Source organism: Macrobrachium rosenbergii, chromosome 1 (genome assembly GCF_040412425.1).
Source record: "Macrobrachium rosenbergii isolate ZJJX-2024 chromosome 1, ASM4041242v1, whole genome shotgun sequence".
Classification (NCBI taxonomy): domain Eukaryota; kingdom Metazoa; phylum Arthropoda; class Malacostraca; order Decapoda; family Palaemonidae; genus Macrobrachium; species Macrobrachium rosenbergii.
The window spans coordinates 44,065,934-44,089,357 of NC_089741.1; the positions used below are offsets into that span (position 1 = coordinate 44,065,934).

General features: G+C 38.0%; 1 protein-coding gene across 7 annotated transcripts in view; it reads left to right on the forward strand.

The window, feature by feature from the left end:
• Window positions 1-4,123: 4,123 nt before the first annotated feature.
• Window positions 4,124-23,424, forward strand: part of Nt5b (5' nucleotidase B) — a 163,202-nt gene continuing 143,901 nt past the window's right edge. The window contains exon 1 of one of the 7 annotated variants that reach the window (XM_067091074.1): window positions 4,124-4,579. Coding sequence is in view for 2 of the 7 variants with exons in the window: in XM_067090964.1 (XP_066947065.1) it covers window positions 11,048-11,088 (41 nt within the window). In the remaining 5 variants the exon portion in view is untranslated. Of the gene's footprint in view, window positions 4,580-5,796; window positions 5,819-5,853; window positions 6,000-10,633; window positions 11,089-23,424 lie in introns of those variants that run through there. The other 6 variants (XM_067091232.1, XM_067091318.1, XM_067091142.1 and 3 more) reach the window with 6 other exon arrangements.

Genomic DNA, 23,424 nt, shown 5'->3' on the forward strand with positions numbered 1-23,424 from the left:
TACTTTCGTTTTTATTACTAGGGGTTGCTCTGCTTATGCAGTGTGTATGAATTCATTGGTACAAAGGCGCATACACATTTATGAGTTTATTTATCTATCTATACATAAACACATATGTAGTATAGGCAGATAGATAAATTACGTTTGTTTTTATTGCTAGGGGTTCATACATTTAAGCAGTGCATGAATCCATTGGTACACACACCCTTTCATACATATCTGTCTATTTGTCTGTACATACATATATTATACAAATACATATACAGATACAGACAGACACAGATAAAAGATACACGAACAATCACTCATACTCTTCTCGTATTATCACTTACGAGTTTTCTTACGACAGAAGCGCAAGAGAATCAGTTTTTATTTTCCGATTAAATGGCTTCGATGTAATTTGACTCTTCATCATCAATTTCATCAAGAACTCTTTAGTCCACTGATCCAGGATTAAGGAAAGAATTGCCAATGCAGAGTGTGGTGAAGTTAGGAGCTGGTTTTGCTTAAAGTAAATTGTAGCCTTGTAGGTGATAGTCTGCTGTCTGGCCTTGCCCGGGTGCAGCTTCAAGGCCGATAACTGTTGTTTGAAGGCGCGTCTGTTCCTCTTCATGTTTTGCATATGTGTATGGGCGCCCAGGCGCTCATGCTCCTTTGCATACACACACACATGTATGCATACATACAAAGACACAGACACACACACACACACACACACACACACACACACACACACACACATATATATATATATATATATATATATATATATATATATATATATATATATATATATATATATATATATGACTATTTATCACATCATGATTCATATACAATCAGAAAGCTACAAACGTCCTTTAATATATACTCTATCGGAAGTAATATATTTTATATATGTTACCGAAGGTGAATTTTTAGTTGATAATAAGTCCAATATATATATATATAAAGGCAAAGAGAAACAATGGAGTACTGCAAGGCCTTTCGACTTATAGTAGTCCTTTACTTAGCACGTTCCATATTTTCGTGATGCAGTTATACATACATACACACACACACACACACACACACACACACACACATATATATATATATATATATATATATATATATATATATATATATGTGTGTGTGTGTGTGTGTGTGTGTGTGTGCGCGTGTGTGTGTTTGTGTACAGTTTGGTGTACAAGTGAGTCTGAGACCAATATATTGTTTCTATGGCTGTTTGACAAATGCCTTAATAGATGAAGTGACGAGAGGAACGAAATAAGAAAGTGAGACAGAAATGGAGTGTGGAACAACTGAATAACTGAACTAACTGAAGATAGAGAAGATAATGTACAAAAACTAGCGAAAGAACCTGAAAGTGTCGGCAAGAAGAGGAACTTGGCCATGAGTGTAGCGGTAAGGTTATGAAGGTAAGTGGAACTGTAGGAGATGGAGCAGTGGAAGGCGAGAGAGTGGAAACTGTTAAGTATACCTTAGTTTAACCAGACCACTGAGCTGATTGACAGCTCTCCTAGTAGGGCTGGCCAGATGATTAGAATTTATTTTACGTGGCTGAACCAATTAAGCACTAGCAATGGACCTACAGCTTATTGGGGGAACTGAACTACATAAACTTCTGTACTCAAGTGTATATATATACAGTGTATATATATATATATATATATATATATATATATATATATATATATATATATATATATATGTGTGTGTGTGTGTGTGTGTGTGTGTGTATAGAGCAAAATCCACAAGGAAGAAAACAAATGGAGTGCTGCAAGGCCTTTTCGACCTGTAGTCCTTTACTTTGTAAAAGGCCTTGCACTCATTGTTTTCTTCCTTCGTGATTTTGTATCTTATTTATATCATCATCACGTTCCCTATTTTCGTGATTCAAAGTTATTACCACCACACATATATATATGTACAGTGTATATATATTCCATTAATTATGTACTTACAAGAAACCTTACGTAAGTTTAATGGTCTGAATTATTCCTTCTTCTTCTTCTTCTTCTTTCTTCTTCTTCTTCTTCTTCTTCTTCTTCTTCTTCTTCCAAATGTAGACTGATGCTCACTACTTTACAACGATGTCATAAAAGTATTCGTTTGCGTAATCACTCCGTTTTTAAAGGATTCTATGCACAGTGATGCGTACACATAATTTAGACTTATAAATTTGCTGTAAATTGAAGCAGGATCACGGAAGGATATTTTGCGACACATCATATATTGCCAATAGACTGTTTTTGAGCCCGAGTGTCAAATAACATCAATATGAGCTTCATACAGGAGGTTTCTCTCTCATATATCTCGAATCAGCTGGTGCTTGATGTGTCAAAATATCCTTCCGCGCGATCCCTAGTTTGAGCAGTAAATTTAGTAAGTCTAAATTTGTGTAACGCATCACTTGCATAGAATCCTTTGGAAAAGGAGTGATTATAAAGAGAACACTTTCATGACATCGTTGTAGTGACATCAGTCTACATTTGGAAGAAGAAGAAGAAAGAAGAAGAAGAAGAAGAAGAAAGTTAAGAAGGAAAAATCAGACCATTAAACTGACGTAAGGTTTCTTGTGAGAGCATAATTTAATTGCGTAATTACATCACTGGCGCATTCCCTTGACAACAATTGATCATGATAAGATCTCTAGTGGCTTCTTTGGATGTTCGTCGGTTTCTGGCTCTTTCCACGAGATAATAATAATAATAATAATAATAATAATAATAATAATAATAATAATAATAATAATAATAATAAAGCTTCATCTATGGTACTAGCTTTTCGGTGGGCATAAAGATCGTTAACAAAAGATATCAACAAATAAAACAAGAGGTAGATTGCGTCACATAGTCTAAGTATTGCAAACCACAAAAGGTACCACAAAAAAGCGAAGTATCACTTGTACACACACACACGCACACGCACAAACACACACACATACAGATCAACGAACTGTCTGTAAATTTCCTTATCTTCACCATGCTGCCATCATTAGTTTTACACCTGGCGTAAAATTGGATCCGCACATGTTCACTAAAGCAACGTCAAACGCTAGAATAGGCACGATTCTCATGTTGCAATAATGTTGGCAACTTTCTCAACTGTATCAGCTTCATACACCTACACAGAAGGCTCATCAACAAGTCAGACCCCTTACACATACTATGTCCCGTGTATTTGGCACTTCCTGGCTGTTATTCCTCTTCCTTTTCAATATCTCTTCCACGGGATCTGTTGTCTTCCTTTCCTCTTCCTTTCTTACACTTCCGGATTATTTACTCTGATCCGTCCTTTCACATACGCTAACATTTGTATAACTTTTACATGTATTTATCTCCACATTCCTCATACTTTCAGTTTCATCTCACGCCTCGTATGTACTGCTCAAATAATTCGTCTCGAGAGCTTCAACCGCCTTTTTTTTTTTTTTCATTCACATCCAGCATCCACACTTCACTCCGAGAGAGAGAGAGAGAGAGAGAGAGAGAGAGAGAGAGAGAGAGAGAGAGAGAGAGAGAGAGTTCGATATTCACTGATCGGTTACTTTCACTCTAAATAGGAGTCGATTCATGGCCATGGTACCTATAAATAAAAATCTAAGTTACGAAGCGTTTTCCATTAAATTCAAAATGCCTTGTGGGTTCGGTTTATTCATTTTCAATCATTATTTACTACCGTGACGTCACACGAAGCCCAGCCTCTTTTTAGTGGGCGATTCATTGAACAGTTTCGTGGCGGTAAAAGTACGCTTTGAAAGTCTTCTACCTCACAGAATTAGAAAAGGTAGGGTTCTAGTTGTACCCCAATTGTGTGTATCCATTTAGTATGAATATGCATGAGACTGAGAAAAGTGATATTCTAAACAAGTAATTCATGTGGTATACCGTCACTGAAATTCACTGTGATGCTATGGGAGCCTTTATGTTATAATGGAGAAATCTACATCATTTTGGTTTAATGAAAGTGATTCGGTTTTTCCGAAATAATCATGGAAAAAAGTTCTTGAACTGAATGAAAAAAGTTCTTACAGATATATTTCAAACTGTAATTCGTGGGAGACACACTGAATCCTAAAGTTTTGAATTGAAATCCGTAGAATATATCGGGCCGAGCTGCAGTCCCGTCTTTGCGCAGTGCGGTGAGAGAGAGAGAGAGAGCAGACGACAAAGAGGGACGAGAGAAAGGCGACAATCCCGGGCCGTGCGTGTGTGTGTGTTTTTTAAACCGCTGTGTTCCTGACATTCGTTCGTAGTCTACGTGTTGGTGAATGAAAACCGCCTCGTTAGAGCCTTATTTTGTAGAGAAGCGAATCACTTTGTCACTTTTACTTAACGTCCGTGCCAAACTTTTGTATTTTTTACTTGAACCAGTGCCAAAGTGAACACCGAGTCACCTATAGTTACCACACAGTTCCCGGTTGCTGTTCATTGTCAAGTTTCGTGTACTACGTGTGGCATTCGCTTTGGCTGTGTATGTTAGGTAGAAGCTTCTAAAAGCCGGATAAACTCCAGCCGACAACTCGTCGACGCCACATCTACATAACATCGAGTGTTATTGATTTGCTTACGAGGTATGTTGGCCTGAATCCTCCTGTGTCTCTATCCAGCATGGGTTACTTATTTCCTTATAAACTGGTTGTTTTCCCGCTACGGGACACCCTATTATAAGTTAAAATATCACTGGCTGAGCAATAGTAAGACGTGTCTTTTTTTCAATAACACACTGGTAACGGTACTCGTGTTTTTTTTTTTTTAATCCCGAAAGAAATGTGGCGCAAAGTGACGTAATCCTCTCTCACTCTATCACACATGGGTTACGTATTTCCTTATAAATTGGTCGTTTTCTTCCTACGGAACACTTACAGTAATTGTTAGTCTGCGACAGGGGAGTTATATCACTGATTTGAGCAATAGTAAGACGTGTCTTTAACTCAAAAACATTCATAGGCAACCGAGGTATTACCGGTGCTCGCATTTTTTTTATACCGAAATAAATGTGGAACAGTGACGTCTCCGTGTTTGACAGAAGGCGACGCGTGCTGTTGCACAAATCGAAGTTTTTTCCTCAATATTTTGCAGGTTTATCTTTTGATGGATATATTAACAACGATTAAAGGATTGGCTTAACTTTAGATTTAATTGTTTCAAGAAATATAAAAGTAGACTTAGGTTATAAAGACCTAATCATAACATAGGTGTGAGCTGAGAAAAAGGCAAAGCTGTCAACTCGAGTGGCATTGCCATTGCAAGTTGCTTAAGCTTTTTTATGACTTAGCAAAGTACTAACCTGCTGAGCACGCGTCTGTTGTCAAGCAGTACAAGTAGTGCGTGTTCTTGCTCTCGATTAGCATCTAACATCCTACAGTTCTTAATTTTACAACGTAGGCATATATCAATTTTATTGATTACCATTGCTTCTTAATTTTATGAGGTAGTCCTATATTAATTTTTACGTATTTCTTGAGGCCCGTATTATCAACTGATTTTTATATTAGGCCTTAACATATTTTAATGTTTAAAGTTTTTTTTTAATGATCGGATAAAAACTTGTCTAACTCAGGCCTCATTGGGAATTTCGTCTCGTAACTGACTAAAAGCATCAACTTACTGAGAAAGTCATCATACTTTTGACCAAGGTCTAAAGACCTTGCTTTTGACATCTTTAGTATTCCCATCTCAACATCTTAAATCCGTAAGCCAGAATTCTCTTAAAGCCTTGCCATTGCACACTTATAAACCGGTTAATTTGCATTGAGATGTTTTGAAATCCTTCGGTGTAAGCTGAAAGTCATCGCTGCTGTTGCCATAAGGTTCGTAAGAGTCATGTTGGTACGTGGAAGTAATCAGTCTGGTTTACCTCAAGTGAGTGGAGATATGCTGAAGTTTATATCAAGCGTTTATTTATTTATTATTTTTTATTAACCGTTGAGCATTGTTCGAGATAAGTGCTTTGGGCGGTAATAGCCCTCGCTTGTTCCATTGGTGTACGTGGTAAGTTTTTGCAGCTGTGATAGGTGTTTCAGCTACTGAGTCAGAGTTGGAAGTCAGGGTAAAATGTGTTTAAATATAATCGACATAAGGAAATCCAATTTAGTCCACCAAGGGGACATAAGATAAAGAGTAACAATGTAAAAAATTGTTATAATTGTCAAAAAGCGAGCCCCTTCAAAAAGCAGGAAGTAAAGTTAAGAATGTGCTCGAAATCGCCTGTAGAATGTGTTACGATCGGTTGCAAATGTACTCTATAAAGCAAGAATCGAAATAAAAACATTTCAATTATGAATAGGGAGATCTGCAGCAATTGACTAGAAGTAACTAATTCGCAATGGCGTGAGTTAGTTCGCTGGTAGGATTACAGATATCGTGCCAAGGAAGGCAGTTAAAACTACCGAATTTTTCGGTGGCTGAAACAGTAAGTCTAGAAGCCACTAGTATGTGCCTTCGTGTTGTACTACTTGTGTTTGCGCACGTCGTCTCTCATAGGAACGAAATATTCGGGGAATCTGGCCTAGTTACGAGCAGGTCTAAGCATATTGGGAAAGGGGGGAGGAGAAGAATCTAGAAGTATAATTCTGCAAGTTCAGCGAGCGATGGAATAGGTAGTTATGCGCATATATGTAGCCCAGGCCTGATGGAAACAAATAAACGAAAGGCAAGGTTGTGGCTTTACCTAAGAAGTGGTAGATGTAGACCCAGCGGGGCGGTTTCAGACGAGCATACTTTCACGACATCTTTTAGCAGTAGTTAATATAATTGTAATATAATTTTTCATATTTGTGAACAACCGAAGCTGCGTATGTTCGTTACAGCGATGATTAGCAAGGGAGAATTTGATAACTTCTGTCACCGGTCTAGGCTAATTTTCGACGCTATTTCATGCGAAAACATCAGCAATTTTTCTGGCTACTTGATACAAAGTTTGGCGGGAAGATGCTATAAGAAGATTTTTTTCCACTTAAGAGCCGAACTTTGCTCCTTGCAAGGTGCAAAAGATCTGTGTGTGTGTGTGTGTGTGTGTGTGTGTGTGTGTGTGTGTGTGTGTGTGTGTGTGTGTGTGTGGAGGCATCTGATGGGATTGAGTCACTAACATTTTGGTTGGTTGTTGTATCATTGCACAGGCCTCTCCTCTCTCTCTCTCTCTCTCTCTCTCTCTCTCTCTCTCTCTCTCTCTCTCTCTCTCTCTCTCTCTATTGCTTAGGAGTTTTGAAAACGATTATTACAATCATAGTTTCTCAATCTCTCAGCAGTTTGATAAACATTTTGAAAAAACTATTTACTTTATAAAATTCAAAATTCAAAATGCAATCAGGAGGCGATAGTAATCTCGATATGAATGCTAGACTTAAATAACTGAACTTGTACCAATAGACCTCCATGAGTGAGTATTATTTTATTTAAGTTATGAAAATTTATTCATTATTACTACAGTGCTGAGATGATGCCACTACAAAATAAAGCTCAGTGCTACATAAAAAAAGTAGCACGAATCATTATAGTACTTTTTTCCTAGACGTATCAGATAAACGATAATTTCAAAGGGAAGGTATCCCAGTGTGAGGTGGAATTTATCTGCCAGATTACCCCCCCCCAAAAAAAAAGTATTATAAGTCACTAAAGAATTTCAGAAAAGAATTTAAGTCCGCAGTAAATTAACGATTGATATTAAAGCCTGTGTTTTAAACCCTACGCCAGAAAAATAGCAATACAAAACGAACAGTGCGTGGTTCCTTTCATAATTGTCTTAATTAGATATTCATGTCAGCAAAAAATTGTCTCCATTAACATGTTGCAAACACTTAGTGCTTGTGTACTAGCTTCGCTTGACCTCTTGACCCCGCCTGCATCAGCATTGTTGCTTATCAGTGAGGTGGGGCTCCTTGACACGGTGAAGGGACGTTGACCTTTCACTGCGCGCCCTTTGGCGGTATGGCGGTGTCAAACGAGTTCAGATTGATATCGTTTTTGTTTTTAATTGAAGATGCCTTTCATTCGTCTTTAAATTGGTGCAGGCAAAATCATTAGACGGTAGCCGTTTTATAGTGGATAAGATAGGTCTACCATGACGTAAAAATTCATGGTTGGGGTCAGTCAGTACCTAGTACCATCAAGCAAGCCCACCTAACTAACGGGAAAGTCAGTTGAGTGACTGGGATTCCTGGTGCTTTGCCGTTGACGTCAGTAGATTTCCTCGACTTATACTTGCTGAATTATCCTGGTCCATAACGGTCTCTCCAAAACACTGTACGCTTATTTGCAATATTATGAATGATATGAATTTTCCCAGCGGTCAGTTATAGATCAAATTCGAGTTAAAACATCGGTCTAAAACATGTAAAAAAAAGTTCCACTAATATAAATACATTGTGTACAATGTATTTATATTGGTGGAACATTAGCATCCTTATCCCAACATTATAGTTCAAGTACCGGAGGATGACTGAGAGATATTAGGCCTAAGCCACGCTGTCGAACTTCTCAGTTCCAGAGGTCTTTTATTCCTCACACATTTGGACTGTGGGACAGTCTCCCTGAGGGTGTTGTGCAATCAGAGCCTCTAAAGTTCAAGCGAAGATGCAATGCATTGCTACCCTAAAACAATTCACCTTGCAACTTAATATATTTATCTGTTTGTTTATTAATTCGTTAATTTATTTTTTTTTTCTTTTCCTTCTCTAGTAACTGATCTATTCTTTCTTGTTGTCTCCTGTAACTTCTTTCAAATGAAAGCTGTAATATTCTTTGGAAGCTTCAATTTAAAGTCAGTGGCCCCTGTAGGCTTGTTCTACATGAATAAGGGTTTATCTTATGAATAATAATAATAATAATAATAATAATAATAATAATAATAATAATAATAATAATAATAATAATAATAATAGCATGAGTCTTGAAATGGAGAAACAAATCCACAGTTATGTGTAGGTACAAATATATTTAAAAATAAATCTGTACAGAGAGCTTTTCAGGAATCTATTCGATTCCCCTTGCAATCGAACAGATTCCCGGAAGCTCTCTGTACAGGTTTATTCTTAAATATATTTGTACCCATACATAACTGTGGATTTGTTTCTCCAATAATAATAATAATAATAATAATAATAATAATAATAATAATAATAATGAAGAAGAAGAAGAAGAAGCAGAAGCGTAGACGCGTACAGCACAACAACAAAAGTTTTACACGCCAGTCGATGGTTTGACTCTCAGAAAAACTTACCCGTGTCCCCAGAATAACATCGGTGGTCTCTTCGTAGTGAAAATGTCGTGACATAGACTCATCTTGATTGTAGTGTTGGAGGTCACGCGATTATAGGTCTTATCTCACCTTGCCTGAGGGTACACCCGAATACATTTTGCTTTCTTTGGTCATTTTATTTATTTGTTCATTTATTATTCGTTTAGTTTAGTTGTTCATTTGTTTGATTGAACTATGTTTTTTTTGACATATTTTTGTATGTTAGTTATATGATGTTAGTTATTTCTATTCAAATTTGGTCTTAAATGCTCTTTTGTATTTAATTTTTTTCTGAGAAACTTTGCTAAAGCAAGTCTACAACATTTTGTCTTTTTTTTCTTTAAATAAGGCTTTATGCTCATTATGAATAATAATAATAATAATAATAATAATAATAATAATAATAATAATAATAATAATAATGAAACCCTCTTTTTTGTAACAAATCGTGATTAAGTGAATATGTTTGCTAATATATTAAAGTTTATTGCACCAGAAAATGTCTCTTTTTATCTTCATCTTTGACAGAATTAATTGTTCGTCGTTTTAATGCATTTGTGGCTTTGGGCCTCAGTCTAAGCCATTGCCGCTTGCAGCAGACGACTAAAGATTGTTGTCAGCTTCATTCACGCTTTATTCACGTTATTTTATTAGGCCGAGTCTAGTGCCTGAGCCCTCATGCCTTGCTCTGTAGGCCTAGTCATGCCACACTTCTCAAGAGTCTCGATTTTGTTAAACATATGGGTTCTTTGAGATTCTGTCAGTCAGACTAATCGCGTAGATGGTAAATTTTGGTTGATAGGGAAATGGTTTACGCGATATTATTCTAAATTAATAATATACAGTTTTGTCAGTCTAACTCCCCCCTCCCCCTTCCATTTCCTTCCGTTTCAGTCTTAATTCAAAATTGTTCATGTACAGCACACCTCTTCAGTAGTTGCAATTCGTGATTTTCAGCTGTTTTCCCGCCTTACAGATACCCCCTCCCCTTCCCCCCCATGTTAAAGTAATGAAATTTTGATGAACAAATACAAATGCCTTGAGAGAGAGAGAGAGAGAGAGAGAGAGAGAGAGAGAGAGAGAGAGAGAGAGAGAGAGAGAGAGAGAGAGAATTTTAATTTCCTAAGTGGTGACTCAAGTGTTTCCGTGACGTTGTTGACTCCATTGAACTAGTTAGCCTCTCGCTCTCTCTCTTTCTCTCTCCCGCTCTTTCGGCCTAAGTTTCACAAGTTTCCAAGAATGTTCTTTTTATTATCCAAAAGATAATCGGAGTATCCAGTGATTTCATCGCGTGAAAACGACCTGATGCGTTAAATTTGTCGCTGTTTCGTTTAGGTCCGGATATGAAAAAAATGTACTTCCATCTTTTCGGGAGACCTTGTTGCTCACCGTATAATTGTCGACCATAGGGGGTGAAACTGTTGTGGTAGAGAGTAATCGCCGGACAAAACCGGCTTTCTGACGAGACGGTTGTGTATGCGAGGTTAAAGAAGTGTTTACATTGTATACAGAAGGTGTAGCTGTATATTCATCATACCCTGTAACCCTGACTGGCTTAGTGCTTACGTTAGTGCGTTTTTGTACGCTGAACAGGCAAGAACGCTCGCGCGTTGGTTTCCCGTGCCTGGTTTTTCAGTGTAACTTTTCTGTGAAGTTTAAAATATTGTTATTTAAAGACCTGTTGTATATTAATTTTCGTGGAAATTAAGTATTCAAAGTCTGTAAAGGAATTGTAGTGAGTGGCGGAAGAATCTAGAAGAGTAATAGGAAGAGAAAGAGAGAGAGAGAGAGAAGGATAGAGACGATGGAAAGTATGGAAACTTCAAACAATTATTCTCTCAAGAGGTTAGTTTTTACCATTAACGCTTCTTATGGCGTTTGTGTGCAGCGTCTTGTCCTCGTGATTGACGCCAAAGAAAGTTCTCTTAAGCCTATTTAAAAGAAAGTTATCTTGGTTATTTTAAAGAGTTATCTTGAGGTTATTTATAGAATGGAGATGTGTATGTTGTGTACACAGAAAGTGCAAGACACTTTTGCAATAAGTAGTTAACGTTACAGCTGTATCATATACCTTACACCATTTCATAGCAGTTACGTTACTCGCTCGAGTACATTTTCCCAACATCTGTAGGTCGGCCTTATCGAAGAGCATCCTGTGGAAGCGTTAAATTGATAACCCGCTGAATAATTTACATTATGTTCGTTACGGTGTCGCAACAGGGAAACGTTTTGGTCTGCCAGTCCTGAAGCGACTTTGGGGGGGAATAATGTACACGTGGAAGGGAGTTGCCGGATGTCGATATACTGGACGATTTTCGTTACGTGATTCGAGTTGAGAGGAAAGGCTCAGCGAATCAGCGCGGCCGCTGCTTGACAGATAGGGCGTCCACTGTTGCAAAGAGAGAAGAGAGAGAGAGAGAGAGAGAGAGAGAGAGAGAGAGAGAGAGAGAGAGATTCTAGGAAAACAATACTCCCTTGACATCGTCTGTCATCAGTTTCATGTGGCTAGCTGTGCTGGTATTTTTTCTTATTTTTTTATTTTTTTAGACACCGAAGACAACACGATTGCGAATTAACTAGAAGCACGCAGTTCCCTTGACGGTAAATGTCGACGGATTGCTCTAGAAATTTAGGCCTGTATATCAGTGGGATTGATGCTTATTATTATATAGTGTTATATTCGGATAGTTGTTTTTGCGTACTTCTAGTATTGGATGTAGTTTGTGCAGATATTTTTCCTGTCTTGGATAGTTGCTTTTAGTTGTTTTTAACCTAGTATTAGGTAGTTGTTTTTGCAAGTGTTTTTCCTCTATTTTTGGATAATTGTTTGTGCCGGCGTTTTTCCTAATATTGGATAGTTGCTTGTGCAGGTATTTTTCCTAATATTGGATAGTTGGTTATGCAGGTATTTTTCTAGTATTGGATAGTTGTTTTTGCAAGTGTTTTTCATAGACCTGGATAGTTGTTTGTGCAGGTATTTTTTCCAGTATTGGATAATAATGTTTTTGCAAGTTTTTCCTAGATTTGGATAGATGTTTGTGCAGGTATTTTTACCTAGAAGTGGATAGTTGTTTTTACAAATGTTTTTCTCTGTTTTTGATAGTTGTTTGTGCAGGTATTTTTCCTAGTATTGAACATTTATTTTACAGGCATTTAACTAGTTTTGGATAGTATATTAGAAGGTTTATAGTCTTATATACTGGCAGACCTTTCCTAGATTGAAAATTACATTATTGGTGCTTTGAAATTAAATAAATTTTAAAGAGTGTAAATATTAAAATGTTTAAACCCACAGAATTCGGGTATGATACATATTTGAATAACTGCGTTTTATATATATATATATATATATATATATATATATATATATATATATATATATATATATATATATATATATATATATATATAGTTAGGCCTATATGTCTAGGGGCATAATGTTTGCATTGTTTCATACAGAAATACTATTTTTAGTTAAAATATTCTGTACAACAACACCCTTGAAATATTATTTAACCAAAATAACCATAAACATTTGTGTAGAATCTTGAGTATATCGTTTTAAAGGCTCAGCAGTTTTGTTTACCAATTTACCAATAATTGCGTTGCATTCTTCCATGTCTAGTTATCAAACTTTACAGCTGACTTCTTTACAAGGTCAATTTTTGTTGTTTAAATGTACCTAAAACATACTGTAGGTGGTGTCAATTTGTACTCCAAGCCCTCCAAGGAAAAAAAATTTGGCTCAGGGTAAGACTACTTTTGCGGTCACGGAGAGCCTTGCACTACTCCCAATGCGCAGTACTACTCTCAGTGCCTAGTACTGTTACTAGTGGCTAGTACTGCTACTAGTGCCTAGTACTGCTACTAGTGCCTAGTACTGCTACTAGTGCCTAGTACTACTCTGTGCTTAGTACTGCTCTTAGTGACTAGTACTGCTCCTAGTGCGTAGTGCTGCTCTCAATTCCTAGTACTACTCTCAGTGCCTAGTACTGCTCGCAGTGCCTAATACTGCTCCTAGTGCGTAGTGCTACTCTCAGTTAACTAGTGCTGCTCACAGTGCCTAGTACTGCTCTTGTTGCCTAGTACTACTCTAGTGCCTAGTACTACTACTGGTGCTAATATTGCCCTGTCAAACATCCGTGCTCATTATGTACTCGCAACTTAACTGCCTAAACATGCATTTCCTCCTATCCTCATCAATACACGCCGGTCTGACCCCAATACACACCGGTCTGACCCCTCCACCTTCGGAGCTCCTTCCAATAGCGTGTTTTGTGCAAGGTCGTCATTACCTGCGGTCGAATGTTTCTTGCGTGGAAGTTCTGAAAATAATCGTTGGGTCATCATATTGGTATAGGGAGCCATCAGAGGTAATGAGTGCTTTGTAAGGCGCTATAAATAGGTTAGACCTATGCTTGCCGTTTAAGGTCAATACTGAAAATTGTGAGGGCAGTTTTTGTTATTATATGATTATTTTGTAGATTTATTTTGATAGCATACTTGTTCTAGGCTTACATGTTACTCCAGAGTTTTAATTGAGGAGAGAGTTGATTACCCTTCTCTGAGTTTACTTAATGAATAAGCGATTTATATGTTCAATGACCCCGTTCTCAGATGTTCTGTTGAGATCAAGTAGAAAAAGAATCTACCCCCCTTTTAGGCAGCCACCTAGCATCACCCTTTAGGCTATCTCTTCCCACATTTATTATGGAAATACGGTTTTTTGTGACTTTTTCCCTCGGCTGTCAAGCCTTGGCGTTCTTCCTTCGTCCCTTTCCTTGGTTTGAACCTCGCCCTTCAAGAACTAGGTCTTTAACATAGCCTAAGTGTTAGGCCTTATAACTTTCCTTATTTTCCTCCTTGATTTCTTCTTGTCTCGCTCCAGGGCAAGATAAAAGTGTTAGGCTTATATGACCCATTTACTGGACCTCACACAAAGAAAGGGCGGCCGGGGTGGGGAGGGGATGAGCTTAGAAAGGGAGAAAGTAAGTTCGGATTCGGAATGTTATTTTTAGTTTTCTGTAAAAGAAAACTATTGTGCCGGCGTGATCTGTCCGTCCGCACTTTATTCTGTCCGCACTTTTTCTGTCCGCCCTCAGATCTTAAAAAGTACCTAGGCTAGAGGGCTGCAAATTGGTATGTTGATCATCCAGCCTCCAATCATGAAACATACCAAATTGCAGCTCTCTAACCTCAGTAGTTTTTATTTGATTTAAGGTTAAAGTTAGCCGTAATAGTGCTTCTGGCAACGATATAGGATAGGCCACCACCGAGCCGTGGTTAAAGTTTCATGGGCCGCGGCTCATACAGCATTATACCGAGACCACGGAAAGATAGATCTATTTTCGGTGGCCTTGATTATACGCTGTACAGAAAACTCGCATGCGCCGAAGAAACTTTGGACGGTTACACTGTCTGCGGACGTGTAAACAAGTGAGGCCGTCAGTGCGCATTTAACAGGTGCGCATTTCTTCCTCCTTGAGCCCATCAGCGCAGTGAAGGTCTGATGCCGGTCACAGGGGTCAATTTATAACTACGCATAATGTTTGGAGTTAATTTGCTGTTATACATATACTGTAATTTTTTCGTAATGTGAACTTTAACCCTGAACAAGTTTGACAATTTCGAAAAACCTTCGAACAGTGGAACCTTGGGGACCATATGTACAATGTGTGTGTGTATATATATATATATATATATATATATATGTGTGTGTGTGTGTATATGTATGTATGTATATATATATATATATGTATGTATATATATATATATGTATATATATGTATGTATATGTATGTATATATATATATATATATATATATATATATATATATATATATATATATATATATATATATATATATATATATATGCAGCGACACTTTTTCTGTTTGCTTAATTTGTTTTTATAAGAAAGATGACCCTATTAAGTGATCGTTGCGGTCGAAGTTCAGTTAATTTAGAAAAATATGCTTCAAATAAGTGATTTCAGCATGTGTTATGGCAATTTACGATGAAGGCCCATTTAATGAATTATTTTTAGCTATAAAAAAAATAGAATTAGCCTTTTTTTTTCTTAGGTAATTTTTTCCAAGTTTGTGTATTATAAAGATGTAATTTGTAAGTGTGTTCATGAGAGAGAGAGAGAGAGAGAGAGAGAGAGAGAGAGAGAGAGAGAGAGAGAGAGAGAGAGAGAGAGATTGTACATCTGTAGCCATTTAAAGCATTTTTTTATTTAAGTCATTAATCCAGTTTGTATATTATAGGGATGTAATTGTGTCTGTTTGTGTGTATGTGAGAGAGAGAGAGAGAGAGAGAGAGAGAGAGAGAGAGAGAGAGAGAGAGAGAGAGAGAGATTGTAGATTGTGTTAAGATATTAAAAAGCATTTTTTATATAGGTCATTAATCCAGTTTGTATATTATAGGGATGTAATTGTGTGTGTGTGTGTGTGTGTGTGTGTGTGTGAGAGAGAGAGAGAGAGAGAGAGAGAGAGAGAGAGAGAGAGAGAGAGAGAGAGAGAGAGAGAGAATAATGTAAATAGGAACAACTACGAGGTTGGCCTGAAAGCGTCTTCTGACCCTAATAGTGAAATGTCCTGATTTTGGACCATCGTTTTTGGCACATTTTAATTGTTACCTTGCGAGGTGTCTGGGAATCCACTTGAATAAAAAAAAACCTTTTAAAAGTTGGATGATTCTCTGCTTCACTTCAGGACACAAAACCCGTGACCTTGCTCTTGACTTACAGAAGGTTACCTTAAAAGGAGATTAGGCTACTGGGGTTAAAATTCAAAATGAGAAAGCCACAGTAGGGGTTAGTGCCGTCAGTGCACCTCATGCGATGCGCTGTAGGCATTACTAGAGGGTTCTTTGCGGCGTCCCGTCGGCCCCTAGCTGCAACCCCTTTCATTCCTTTTACTATACCTCCATTCATATTATCTCTGTTCTGTCTTACTGTCCATCCTCTCCTGACAATTCTTTCATAGCGCAACTGCGAAGTTTTCCTCCTTTATACCTTAAAAACGTTTCAACTCTTTCCCTTTCAGCGCTGGATGACCTCACAGGTCCCAGCGCTTGGCCTTTGTCCCAAATTTTATTATTCCACTCCATTCCATTCGAATTGAGAAGGGCGAGTCATGTCCTTGTTGTTTTTGCCACGTGTTTGTATAATGTATTGTTTTTGTCATGTATTGTATTCCTGATAGGCTAAATTGGTTAAATGACGTTCAATAAATCGAAATTTATTGCTTTGCAGGAGGTAAGCGGCAATAAATTTTTTCGGTGCCCGTAATCATAAACTTCGAAATGTCTAAAGTTATAGTAATGGGGGCATTCTGTAGTCTATCGACTTCACACGTTCATTGTCTCGTTCGTATGTCGTTCATCCAATAAACAGTTTGTATTTCTTCGGCACTTTCATCATAATAATGTTTGTCACTTGCGCGATAAACAGTTTACAATATCTAGGTCACCAGCATCATAATCTTTGACACTTGCATAATAAACAGTTTATATTTCTTCGCTGCGTGTATATTAATCTTTGTCACTGTCGTAATAAACAGTTTATGTTTGTCACTTGCATAGTAGTACTTGGCCCTTGCATAATCAACGGTTTATAAATTTTGTCATTTGCGTAATAAACAGTTTTGTAATTCCTCGATGTTTTTTTGGGTGGGTCATTGTTCTAGATTTCGATGTTTTTTGGGGTGGGTCGTTGTTTTAGTTTTCATATTTTTAAGTTATTGTAACATGTATATATGTATATATATTTATATATTTATCAGGATATAGGCTTATAATTTATATGTATATATATATATTGATGCTTTAATGTGTGATTTTTTTTGTAAGAAGTTTTTAATCATTATATGAAAATATATATATAATATACAATATTATATATATATATATATATATATATACTATATATATATATATATATCTTTGGCCTATATATATATATATATATAAGAGCTTTATTTATCCTTACTGATTGCTTTAGCATTAACGTTAGTGCATCGTACTTTATTGAATCTCATAGTCTTTTATTACCTTCTCCCCGGAGGTGATTAGGTACAAAATGTAACCCTATTTTAGCCTTTATGCCCTGGAATTGTAGAATTCGTTGACCACGACTCTCTCTCTCTCTCTCTCTCTCTCTCTCTCTCTCTCTCTCTCTCTCTCTCTCTCTCTCTCTCTCTCTGTAACAAAAGCCGAAATCGCCGAGATTCTTGTCATTTCCTCCACAATAGATCAGACGGATTGAAAGAGGAATAAAACCTGGCTGTCATTATTTTTTTCTTCTCCCCCCGAGGTTTTATTATGAAGCGTCCAATAAGACAGACAAAACATTTATTGATGTCTGGAGAGAGAGAGAGAGAGAGAGAGAGAGAGAGGAGAAGGGAAGGAGAAGGAGAAGGAGAAGGAGAAGGAGAAGGAGAAGGAGGAGTAGTTAGTAGCTGTTTAAAAAGGAGTTTTGCTTCAAGAACCTTGTTAGATGAAATCACTTATTGTCAATACTTTTAGTTGGTTACTTTTCCAATTGCTTAGTTACTCGTATTAGGTTTTATTTGCCCCGTCCGTGCTACTAGTAGGAGGTCTGGTTGCTTCTAGGGGATCTTGTTGCTACTTGCAGGAAGTGTGGTTGTTTCTATGAGGTCTGGTTTCTACTTTTAGGTGGAGTGGTTGTTACTTTTAGAGGGTCTTGTTGCTACTTGTGGGTGTGTGTGGTTGCTACTTATAGGAGGTGTAGTTGCTACTAGGAGGTCTAGTTGTCACTAGGTTATCTTTTTGCTACTTATAGGTGGTGTGGTTGCTACTTTTAGGTCTTGTTGCTACTTATAGGAGGTGTAGTTGCTACTTTTAGGTCTTGTTGCCAGTAGGTGGTCTTGTTGCCAGTAGGTGGTCTTGTTGCTACTTATAACAGGTATGGTTGCTACTTTAGAAGGTCTTGTTGCTACTTATAGGAGGTGTAGTTGCTACTAGGAGGTCTTGTTGCTACTTATAGGAGGTACAGTTGCTACTATGAGGTCTTGTTGCCACTTGTAGGAGGTGTGGTTGCCACTAGTCTTGCTACTTGCTGGAAGTCAGTTTGCCGTTCTTATGCCAGCACGGGTTCCTATTGTCAGGTGTGCAGGGATATAGAGTAATAAGTCAAATTCATCTACTCTTTTGAAATGCTACTGGTAGCAAACTGAATTCGTTCTTTTCTCGCTCTAGATTCCTGCTGCTAGCACTTCAGGTTCGTGAATTCTGTCTTGCTAATTGCATATGGAAACGTTTACCTTTGTCGTTACTAATGTTTATTTCACGCTGTAAGTGCATTTGAGTGATTGGTCAGTCAGACATCAGATGTCTAAACATCCAACTCACTGAGCTGTGATGAGACAAGAGAATGTAGAATACTATGAATTATATATAGTAAAGCAGTTAAACAGTTTATTTCGACAAATTTTCAAATTAGCAAACCATGTGAATTTTAACATTTTACCACTAAGTAAAATTACATTGTACTAATCGCTATTTGCGTGCGTTCTTTTACATTGATAAATTAGACCAAAGAAAAGAGGTCCCACACGAATTGACATCCAGAACATGCGTATAAAACATTTCAAGCCTTTCATCAATTTAAGGGCTTAATCGGCAACAGGAGTTTCTGCTATGAGTGAAAGTGGGTATGTAGTCTTTCAAACCTAACCAGAAAACCACCTCTTGGAGCAGCCGTGATGCAGGTGTCTGCTGTGTCATTAAGTCTTTTTGCTTCAGGTGTGCTTTGGGATGGCACCCACGGAGAAAGACATTACAGTGATGCCTCAGGTGAACGGACCTCAATTTATCAGCAACGTTATTATGATTACTTTTTGCTATATTATCATTTCAGATGTGATACATCTTGAGATAAATCTCTTGAGTCGAATGATAGGTGTAGGGTATTGGTTAGTTTAGGTTATTCAGTGCAGGCTGTTATATCGGGACTTGGTTACTGAGCCAACTTCGTTACTTATCAGTAAGCCAGTCAGACCCCAAAAGTGTCTGTGTATAAGTCGAGGTGCTGATGTATATATTTCAGGAACCCTTTCGTGCAGTGAGCGATGGCTGGGTGCCTAATTTGAATCAATTCAAGATAAACCAGCAATTGATTCAAATTATGCGCCCAGTCATCGCTCATTGCACGAAAGGGTCCCTGAAATATAGAGTAGTACCTAAACTTAACAGACAATTTGAATCAATTGCAGGTTCATCTTCAGATGTCTTTTTGAATAGGCGAACAACGTGAGCGGTGTACACGAGCACCTACAGCTGTTTATAACCGCATTCATTGATATGCATTCCAGGATTAATCCTGATGTGTTCGGTATGAATGTGTGTGCAATCCCCATTCATATGGAAAGTGGTCATAAGTTAAGTATGCCTTAGTTTAACCAGACCACTGAGCTGATTAACAGCTCTCCTAAGTTAAGTATACCTTAGTTTAACCAGACCACTGAGCTGATTAACGGCTTTCCTAGGGCTGGCCCGAAGTATTAGACTTATTTTACGTGGCTAAGAACCAGTTGGTTACCTAGCAACGGGACCTACAGCTTATTGTGGAATCCGAGCCACGTTATAGCGAGAAATGAATTTCTATCACCAGAAATAAATTCCTCTAATTCTTCATTGGTCGGTCGGAGAATCGAACTCGGGGCCAGCGTGGCCCAAAGGATTTTAGATATATTTTACGTGGCTAAGAACCAATTGGTTACGTAGCAACGGGACCTACAGCTTATTGTGGAATGCGAACCACATTAAAGAGAAATGAATTTCTATCACCAGAAATAAATTCCTCTAATTCTTCGTTGGCCGGTCGGAGAATCGAACTCGGGGCCAGCGTGGCCCGAAGGATCAGATATATTTTACGTGGCTAAGACCCAATTGGTTACCTAGCAACGGGACCTACAGCTTATTGTGGAATCCGAACCACATTATAGCGAGAATTGAATTTCTATCACCAGAAATAAATTCCTCTAATTCTTCATTGGCCGGTCGGAGAATCGAACTCGGGGCCAGCGTGGCCCGAAGGATTAGATATATTGTACGTGGCTAAGAACCAACTGGTTACCTAGCAACGGGACCTACAGCTTATTGTGGAATCCGAACATGTAGAAATGAATTTCTATCACCAGAAATAAATTCCTCTAATTCTTCATTGGCCGGTCGGAGGATCGAACGCGGGGCCAGCAGAGTGCTATCCGAGAACGATACCCACCCGTCCAACGAGGAACTGGGAAGTTAAAAGTTAAATATATCTTAGTTTAACCAGACCACTGAGCTGATTAACAGCTCTCCTAGGACTGGCCCGAAGGATTAGACTTATTTTTACGTGGATAAGAACCAATTGGTTACCTAGCAACAGGACCTACAGCTTATTGTGGAATCCGAACCACATTATAGCGAGAAATGAATTTCTATCACCAGAAACAAATTCCTCTTGTTCTTCACTGGCCGGTCGGAGATTCGAACTCGCTACCAATAGAGTGGTAGCTGAGAACGGAACCCGCTCACCCAGCGAGGAACTGGAACTGGGAAGTGGTCATATGCCTTGCTTTGAAGAAGAGTTCCTTTGATTTCGTCCTGCACGGTGTCATGTGATAGTGCGATTAGTTCTCCGCCAGGGCTCTGGCCTCAGCACTAATGTGCGCATTAGTGCGTCCACACCACAGTGAAACGAATCCAGAAAAAAATTCACATTAATCTTTCCTAGATAGTGACTCCCACGGGTTTTAATCCTGTAAGTATCCACCTTTGCGGCGCGTTTAGTACAAGCCCGTTGGGAATTTCCGTATAAACATAAACAAAAGACTGTAAATGTCATAAAGATAATGACCCCCCAAAATATTTTGAATTTTTCCCCCGACTTTATTACCAGCCACCATAAATTAATGTGCCGGCCAATGAAGAATTAGAGGAATTTATTTCTGATGATAGAAATTAATTTCTCGGTATAATGTGGTTCGGATTCCACAATAAACTGTAGGTCCCGTTGCCAGGTAACCAATTGGTTCTTAGCCACGTAAAAGTCTAATCCTTCGGGCCAGCCCTAGGAGAGCTGTTAATCAGCTCAGTGGTCTGGGTAAAATAAGGTATACTTTATTTTCCTGTGACTTTTTCCTAGCCAAAATTGTGACTTTTTTTCTGACTTTCTTACCGGCCTCCAGTGAAACATTTCAAAAACACATGTAGGAAACTGAACACATACGTATCACAAACAGGTTGAAAACAAGCCAGAGACCTTAAGTGGAGAACGAACCTTTGGCCAGAGCTGGGTAATCGTTTTAAAAGCCCTTGCTAGGACTACCGTTAAGTTGTTGACTTGTATTCAGGGCGTTTGTGATGTGTGTGCAATTAGTCGCCGACGTGTGCTGGGGACGGTTTACTCGTGTGACTGCACCCTTTAATGTCGCTCTGAAACACTTGTTCTTTCGTTTTGCGGTAATTTTGAAGGTAGATTCAGGGTAAAATTTAAAAAGTTGCCAATAAGACTCCAGCCAGCCATTTTTGCATGAGAAGACATTTTGGGTTCTTCATGCAAAAATGTCCAGGATATGATAGGACTATAAAAGAACCTAAAAATACCAACCTAACGTAACCTAGGAGTGTTTACCTCACTTTCACTTTGTTTATTTCACTTTCACTTTGTTTACTTCACTTTCACTTTGTTTCGCTTTGTCTGGTTTTATGTACAGCCCTCCACAGGGATGATTCCCTCTCTGGCGGGCCCTTGTACGTTTTCAAAATAAGGTGCTCCTTATATATTGTAATTGTCTTTCAGTGCTTTTTCGTCAGTATCGTAGCTCCTGCAGGATAGGAGAGTCTTCAGCTCTTTTTTAAATTTTCCTTCTTTCATGATCGTCACTTCAGGCGGTATTTTGTTGTATAGTCTTGGTGCGCGGTGTACGAATGCTCTCTCGCCTGACTGACAGTTTGTTCTAGGTTCAAATAACCTATATGCTTCACTTGCATGTCTGATTACAATATTTATTTAAGGTCTAATGAACACTTGTTACAATTTTGCCGTATTGGCTATGAAGGGGGGTTGGTTGGTATTGTCTTACTTTTTAAGTCGTAATTTGATTAATTTTTTTATTTATCATTTGCGCATATAGTGTTTATGGGGTTCAAAATAACGAGAGTTGAGAGCTTTTTTTAAAAAATGTAGGTTACAATTTCATATGTATTGGTAGCTTATAAAATAATACCAGATTCAGTTGTATAAAATCCTTAGTTTATCAGGTCTTAAGTTGTTCCATAATTTGTCGAATTTTTTTATCAGTCCGAAAAAGGTTGAACAGTAAAGCTTTAAAGAAAAGCTGGACAGTAAAGCTTTATACATGGTAGACAGTAAAGTTTTATAAATGGTGGACAGTAAAGCTTTGCAAAAGCTTTATGTAAAAGCTGGACAGTAAAGCTTATTATAAGCTAGAGAGTAAACCTATTTATAAAATCTGGAAAGTATAGCTTTATAAAACAGCCGGCCGCTGTTGGCCCCAAGCTGCAACCCCTTTCGTTCCTTTTACTGCACCTCCTTTCATATTCCCTTTCTTCCATCATACTTTCCACCCTCTCCTAACAATTGATTCATAGTGAAACCGCGATGTTTTCCTCCTGTTACACCTTTCAAACCTCTCACTGTTAATTTCCGTTTCAGCGCTGAATGACCTCATAGGTCCCAGTTCTTGGCCTTTGGAATAAATTCTAAGTTCAGTTCATAAAAGCCGGGTAGTAAAACTTCACAAATACCGAAAGTAAAACTCGCACAAGAGTCATGATTGACAGGTGTCACTCAGTTGCAAGACAACTCGAAACTGGACCTCAGGCTCATGTATAAGGTATAATCACACCCGGGGCAAATTTTTTTGACAGGTCATAAAAAAATAGGATGAGGTATTTCCGACGGGTCATTTTTCGCCCGTTGACCCGTAGGATGACGTAGGAACCGCAGGTTGTTAGGATGTGTTATGAGAATGAAGGATATTTAATTAAACTTAAAATGAGTTTTAACGTTTATTGAACTTCTTATGAGTCCATTGTGCATCTTGTTTAGCTAAGCAGTGAATTATGTAGATGGTGGTTGGTTGACTTATGTTGGCATTTTTGGTGAAAATGGACATGGATCTGAATACCTCATTCGTTTTAGAACCA